General features: G+C 42.3%; 1 protein-coding gene across 1 annotated transcript in view; it reads right to left on the bottom strand.

Moving 5' to 3' along the window:
- Positions 1-7500, bottom strand: part of LOC138045011 (serine/threonine-protein kinase 11-interacting protein-like) — a 41077-nt gene that overhangs the window by 6103 nt on the left and 27474 nt on the right. The window contains exons 22-29 of the mRNA XM_068891371.1: positions 6984-7081; positions 5473-5557; positions 3163-3256; positions 2212-2296; positions 1125-1167; positions 943-1005; positions 654-743; positions 444-548 (exon numbers count right to left, since the gene is read on the bottom strand). Of these exons, the coding sequence (XP_068747472.1) occupies positions 444-548; positions 654-743; positions 943-1005; positions 1125-1167; positions 2212-2296; positions 3163-3256; positions 5473-5557; positions 6984-7081 (663 nt within the window). The remainder of the gene's footprint in view (positions 1-443; positions 549-653; positions 744-942; positions 1006-1124; positions 1168-2211; positions 2297-3162; positions 3257-5472; positions 5558-6983; positions 7082-7500) is intronic.

Raw genomic sequence — 7500 nt, 5'->3', positions numbered from 1 at the left:
CAGTGGTTAGTTGACTAGTAGCGAAATGACTAGAACCCCGTAAGAAAGGTCAAGATCCGAGCTCTGCCCATGAAAAGTGCAAAGGAACAAAATGAGTTTTAGGAGAAATGAAGGAGTATCAGAAGACTCAATCAAAGTAAACTGACGAACGCAGGGACATGGAGAAGCTAACGCTTCGAGCGTTAGCCCTTCGTGATAGCGAATGGCAAGAGCTATCACCCGAAAAGTCTACTTTTCCATCTCCTTGCGGTCGTCAATTTATTTGTATCAGCTCAGTTAAAATTCCCAAATTCTTGTGTTTCAAACGCCCATCGAATAAGCAACAATGTTTCTTCAGAAACTGACCCAATTTGTTACTAGATAACATGACAACAAATTAGGGGCATGCAAAAACGAGGGCTGAGGAGTTCGTTGTTCACGCGGATGGCCATATCATTACTTACCTCCGTGTTGAACCTGTAATATTGATCTTTGTCCTCAAACAGGTGTTCTTTAGAGACGTGCTCTAGCGCACCTTCGTCCAACAGGCGCTGTCCAAGCTCAACAGCCTAAAGGTAAAAACAGATCCAATTTTCAGGCAATTACAGAATTCAATGGTTCGGTCGATTTTCGGTAAAAATCGCTTAACCATAGAGCCTTTTCATGTTCATTACCTCATCTCTGCTTTCAACCTCTTTCACTCGAACCATCCATTCCACAAACTCCCGACCAACAAAGCAACTGGAATAGCTTCTCAACAAGCTCTGTGGATGAAAAAAAAAAACAAAAACAAAAAAAATGTCAGCTTATACCTTTGATGTTTCACCAAAACAACAAGGAGGGAACAGCCAAAAATGAATTTAAGCTTTTTTTTGGGCAATGAACTGCCCGAAGGAAGCAAGGTCTGCGGTTACAGATCCAAGATGGAGAATAAACCTAGTTGTGGTAGTTTCGTACACAAACCTTTCTGTCTTTAATCAGCGGTGGATCAGTGAAATGCGTGACTTGCTGTCGGAGCCGTTCCCCCTTAAAGACATTAAAAACATCATAAACGCTTCAAGGAGAAACAAAGAAATGATTAACGCTTTAAATATACTTGGCGATATTTTTTCTTAAAAGATGCACAAAAAAAGATCTCCTCTTACCATGGAACAGGTATCTTCCACTTTCTTTCCGAACACTTGACACCTGAAGAAAATAACAATTTTGCGTTGCTTCATTCAGAATTCTTGGTTCACAATAGCGTGGTACGAGAAACAAAACAAAAGGTTTGCATAATGTTCGATTGAAAGGCCGCACCTCCAAAGTTGAGCCGAATCTAATTCTTATTTGGCCCGGGTCCGCCAAAATAATACAATAGACATCTGAATTATCCCTTCTTGTTTCCGTTGCACACACAGTACGAGCGAAGACGTATCCTAGAGCTAGCAACGCTAGAGCTACCAACGGTTTTTGAGTTAAGAAGATAAAAGTTAATTTATAAAATATGAAATGCTAAATTTACTGCTACTGCTACTGCTACTGCTGCTACTGCTGCTGCTGCTGCTGCTTCTGCTGCTGCTGCTACTACTACTACTACTATTTTTGTGTATCAGCCGGGCACAAACCATGCACCTGACGCATCAGTCACTCGTAAATCAATAGTTCTGTTCAGATTGCAGATCTTTCTGAATTTCTGTCACAGTAGATCTCTCTCATATTTTGTTGATGTTTTCTATCATCCCCTTCTTCACTGTACCAAGCGCACCAACAACCAAAGGGATTCACAACGGTTTTCATTTATCTTCTCTGTTCTCAAACTCCGACATTGTTACTTCCCTGTTGAACTTAGTAGCATTCTTGGTTATTGAATTTTTGGCTTTAGATCGTTCATGTTCAAGAACCCGCTTTGGATATTGCCCGTTTTGTGCTTCAGGTAATGATCCAACTCTATCGTTGCTGTTTTGAATGAAGGTTTCTACATCAATCAGACCCCTTCCTCCATCTTTTCTGGGGATGTACAGCCTTTCCACATCTGCTCTAAGATGTAACATCTTGTGCATTCAATAGTTTCCATAACTGTCTCGAATTGTGCCAACTCCCCCTCGTGTTTAAATGAGGCTATGCAAACACGGAAATGTCCTCTATTGCTTAATTAAGGAATGGACATGAAATGAAAGGTAGAAGAATCATCGCAGTTATATGAGCAACTTAAGTAGCTGCAAGCAGATAACGCTAAGCTACTTAACTTACCTGATGTGTTCCAAGGTTTGTGGATGAGGAGGATTTATCACAACAGGTTTACTGCCGGCTTTCATCTTTGCTCGTTGGACAGTGTCTAAATGACGAACAAAGAAAACGAATACAAAAAAGGGACGGTGAAGCTGCAACTTTGGCCTAAGCAATTGCAAAAACCGAACCAGCTTAAGTCAGTACAGATCAATTAAAGTTAAGCAAGTACGTCCAGCCTGCCTCCGAGAGGGATCAATCGCGAGGAAAGCGCGCGACAGAAACTCACGCGTATGAGAGTCAGAGCGAAAACCAAAGTGTTTCTTCCGTGTGAATAGGGAGCTTAAGATCTACGACGACGACGTCGACGAAAACGCCAAAAAACAATGATATCATTGGTTAAAAGAGCATGAATAATCGTGCTGCACGTGGCACGGATTTTAGCTCATATTTTTGCGGTTCTCTGCATGACGACGACGTAAAATCACTAAATTTGAGGTTTTGACGACAACGTGAGCATGCAACAGAGAATCTTTCATTCTCTATTTTCAGTCTGAAACCGCTTATGCCAATTTATTTTTAGGATACTTCGCCCACATTGTACGACGTGAACAAGATGGAATAATCGCGGAAGACTTTTACTTGAGCAAAGTTCTATTTTGAGGTGACGTTTTCGTCGACGTCGTCGTCGTAGATCTTAAGCTCCCTAATGAACGCTTTCCGCGCTTGCTTTGCGAAAGCCCCGGTCCGCCTACCCATCCCTTGCAATAGCCGAGCCTCTAGCATTCACGGTTAGAACAGAAACTTGTTCCAGGAGTAAGCGGGAAAATATGCAACCGGTCTGAAGCGCAAGATGCGGGGAAATGTATACTTTTTGAAGAGAGCCCGATTTAAGCGCGGAAAAATAAGACTTAAGTTAAAGGAATAAAATTTTTGGAGTTAAAAAAAAAAAAACAGAGACCAAATTACACTCACCTATAAACAAACTGAGGAATTTCTCGCATCGGCCTTTTTCACGAACTAGGAAATCATAGCATCCGCCAGGCGAAGAAAATTCAACACGAAAACTCTACATCCAAATTTAAAGAACAGAAAGGTTTAAAAACATTATCTTAAAAAAAAAAAAGTGAGATGATCCACCGCTTAAGGCAAATCCACACCCATGAAGTCCAAGGCGAGAAAACTTGGAGCCAGAAAAAACGAGCGGGAAAATGCATGCAAGCAGAGATGTAATATGAATAGAACGTTTTCACATGACGTCACAGCGGCCATGTTGGTCTTCCGAAAAAAAGTAATGGCGGCCATGATGGTGTACCAAACTAATCCTCCGGGGGTGCACTCGACTCCGGATCGAGTGGTCCGGGTTCGGGCACTGGCCGAAGACATTGTGTTGTGTTCTTGGGCAAGACACTTTACTCTCAAGGTGCCTCTCTCCACCCAGGGCCCGGTTGTTCAAAAGCCGATTAACGCTAATCCCAGATTAATCCCAGATTAAAATTTAACAAAGGAGTTTATTTCTCTTCTCCCAAATGCTGATCAACGCTGATATTCGGGAAAACTTTTACACTAGAAGAAGTCAATCTTCAAAAACAAGAATAACCAAACGGGACTTTCACCAAAAAGTTGAAAACATGAAACGAAAGTTTACACTAATCCTGGATTAAGTTAACCTGCTTTCGAACAACCGGCCCCAGGTGTATAAATGGGTACCGGCGAATTTAATGCTGGGGGTAGCCCTGCGATGGACTAGCATCCCATCTTGGGGAGAGTAGAAATACTCCTAGTCGCTTCATGCTACAAAAACCGGGATAAGCTCCGAACTAATGGGCCACTGGGATCGTAAGCAGGCTTTAACTTTCACGTGAGGTCACGGCGGCCATGTTGGTGTTCCAAGTGTTCCAAACTAATCCTCCGGGAATTTTTTTTTATTTTTATCGTCGACGTATTACGGGCCGGGACAAGAATAGACCATATTCGTGTTCTCAGTATTGGACTAGAACTAGTTTGGAATGGAGGCTAATGTGGGGGAATCTTTTCAAATGCAAATGCTTTTTAATATATCCAACATTAGCCTCCATTACTGGCTAGTTCCAGTCCGAATACGAATACGGTCAATTACATTCACTAATCGATTCCCTCTTAACGCAAAGGCAAGTGCAACTTTAAGTGCTACTAGGAACAAAAAAATCACTGTCTTTTTCTCTTCCGATTTTGAAAGTGTGTTTGCTTAATGCATCTATCAATGTTAAGCCCGAGGGGGGGGGGGGGATCCCCGGGCATGTGTGGGGCATTTGACTTTTCAGAAGAATTTTTGGTCAAACTTCCCACCGTGGTGCGCCAAAATTTGGTCAAATCAGATCAAATACCGGTATCCCCACCCGTGATCCTTAAGAGAGGCACTGTCCTAGTCAATGGATAGAAATTATTTTTAAATAGAATTCCACCGCTTGATTCTCTGACGAAAAGCGAGTCGACATTATCAACAATTCACACAATCCCCACAGAGTAAGGTGTTCCATCAATTTATATTGAAAATGAGAAGTGAGAAGTAGTGTTTTCGTATACATATAAAAACAAGTGCTTACCTCTATTAAAAACAGCCGTCTTTCAGGGCTTTAGCCGCGCTACTTCAATTCCAAGATGGTCGGCGCACATACGAGTACATAGGACGATGTGACGCAAAAAAACGTCCCACATATGCCCGGGGTCCCCCCCCCCCTACCCCTCGGGCTTAACATTGATAAATGCATAACACCTGACTGGCGAAATTTTGAGCCTTGATCACCCAAAGGCTGTTTCCGCCATTACACACGTTACAAACTGACCGATGGAAGTCAGAGGGTTGGATCTAGGAAGACGTGACATCATTTTCTCACTCGCTTAAAATTTCAGCGTGTAAATGATTAACAATTATCCTGCGAAATCGCGGGGAATATCGCCTGATACTTTGCAAACACGAGTTTAAAAGTCTGAAAGCCCGAAACTGCCGTGCTGCATATTAATTCAGCCGCGTACACACGCATTGCATTCTTAAACCGGTCCAGCTCTCTCAAGATCCAGCTCTCTCAAGATTTTAAAGTTACTAATGGCGGACCATTAATTATGGAAATTCCAGTTAAAAGAAAGAGGTGTCTTCTTGAAATCAAGGCTTAAAACTTGGGTCACGTAGTCTTCACTTAACATAGTTTTGAAATCCAGAGAAAAAGGAAGACTTGATTTTTTGGTCATAGTAGCACTTAAAAATTACTGAATAGTGAAGTGGATTCGAGAAGTGTGAAAGCATACCTGTCCACCAAGACCCGAGTCAATAAATTTTAAATCATCCAAAGGGTGCGACACCATTTGTGTGAGACATTCATCAGGGGTTCCACTAAAAATGAAAATTATTCCAAAATTTGTTTCAAAATTTCAAGTGAGCCCTAAAACGCTTAAGGGGAGTGGGAACTACATTCTCGCTGTTAAATTATTTAAGACCGTATACTCTGATGATGGCATGAGTGGAAGCTGAAGATGAACCCTTTACCACCCCTTCCCTCTTTCAATGAAACCAACCTTCCTTCCCTCCCGCCAATACTCTGTATTTTTGGGGAGGGGGGGGGGGGGGAGGGGGGGGCAAGGAATTACGAAGGTGAGGTCGACTCCAATATTAATTTATTGAGCAAAATAAAGTTGCGAAGTTTACTTCTTTATCGTTCTTAGGAAATTTGCAACGTCGAAGACCAAATCGCACGTTTTAAGGAGGGCGCATGTACAAAATAACGAATTTTAACTTTTTTTCTTAGTCAGCATACCAGCGGTCTCTAGCTATTCAGTTTGGCAGTAGAATTTAATCAAACTAGAATCAGAACAACACTGTATAAAAAACGTGAATCTGCAATAACAATGAGGCTTTCGTTTGACGTTGATTTAGATCCCCAATGCCACCGCTGTAAGGCAGGTGACACACGGTTCAACATTTGTTGATCAACAAATGTTGAACAGTGTGTCGCGCAGTTGAAATAGACCGTTCATCGTGTTGAAAGTTGTTGAACGAAACAGAGATGAGTTCTATTCCGTTCAAAAAGTTGCCGCTGGTTCCAGCATCGCGTTCACCTGGTTTGACTATGGCGACCGCAACATGTGATGGTGAAGAATCATCTATATTTCAATACGCTTGCAGGACACAATGACAATAGGCTTGCAGGACACAATGACAACAACCTTTCGTCACCCGCCATTTCCATATTTGCCGCCAAAAATGTAAAGAATTAATTCGTAATTCTCGTTCGACAAATGTTGAATGCGTTTGTAGCCATTGAATAAGTCGCAACATTGTCATTCAACAGGCTGCAACATGCGGTTCAACAAATGTGCACAATGTTAAACCGTGTCTCCCCAGCTTAAGGATCAAAGAAAACTACAATAGCCTTTATTTCCCTTTTAAGTCACCAAGACTAAAATTGCCAACTGGCTCTGTCGAAAAAAGGGCGGGCCTCTATCAACTGCCCTGCGTCTGCTCTTATTCAAAGGAAGTATGCATAGCGGCGGTTTTGTCAGTTTGAGCACGCCTGATTTCGAGGTCCTTTAGAGTGGTCCGTGCGCTGGCCTGGAAACAGTTTTGATTGGATCAGATTCTACGATTGTCAACCAAGTTCTGCAACCTCCTAAGGGAGAGTTGCTCGTTTCCCCGCCTCATTCTCCTCGCGACCTCACGACTCGCTTAAAGCTCGCTGGGAGTTGAATTTTTGTCGAGTCTTGACCAAGGTAAAACTCCTGTGACATTACCCCTGTAAAAAAAATTTTCAACACTACCTTACCTTCCCCTTAGAGAAAATCTGCAGACGTAGAACATCACATTGGATGCAATCATGAGTGAGGGCGTTTCCTCTGTTTGGCCATAGATAACGACGGGTGCCTGGTGAATAAGGAAATAAAGACATCACGGCCAGGCCATTAGAAAAGTTGGCAACTTCGAGATTCGTTCAGCTTTGGGTTTCTTCGCCTTCCGACTGGCTTGAAAACCTCGCACAACATTTCAGCATTTCATAAAGAGCAATTTGCTTTTTGCTCACGTGTATTTTTTCGCGGTCACGCCGGATGCATGCATTTGCTTGCGTTAAGATTGGCTCATTTGATTCTCTGTGCCTGTTTGTAATTGGCCAAAGTTTCCAGATTCGAAGAATTAACAAAGGGGCGAGGATTATAAAAATACTGTCGCAAGTATGGAATCTGATTGCACGTTGAGATTTGGCTTTCAAAACTCTCATGAAAAGCACGAAATGCTTAAGTAAGTTTCCAAATTAGTTTTGCTTTCGCGGCACCTGAGACAAAACC

Source organism: Montipora capricornis, chromosome 1 (assembly GCF_036669925.1).
Source record: "Montipora capricornis isolate CH-2021 chromosome 1, ASM3666992v2, whole genome shotgun sequence".
Classification (NCBI taxonomy): Eukaryota; Metazoa; Cnidaria; class Anthozoa; order Scleractinia; family Acroporidae; genus Montipora; species Montipora capricornis.
The sequence above is the reverse complement of the archived record's forward strand: the minus strand, read 5'-3'. Positions and strand labels throughout refer to the sequence as shown.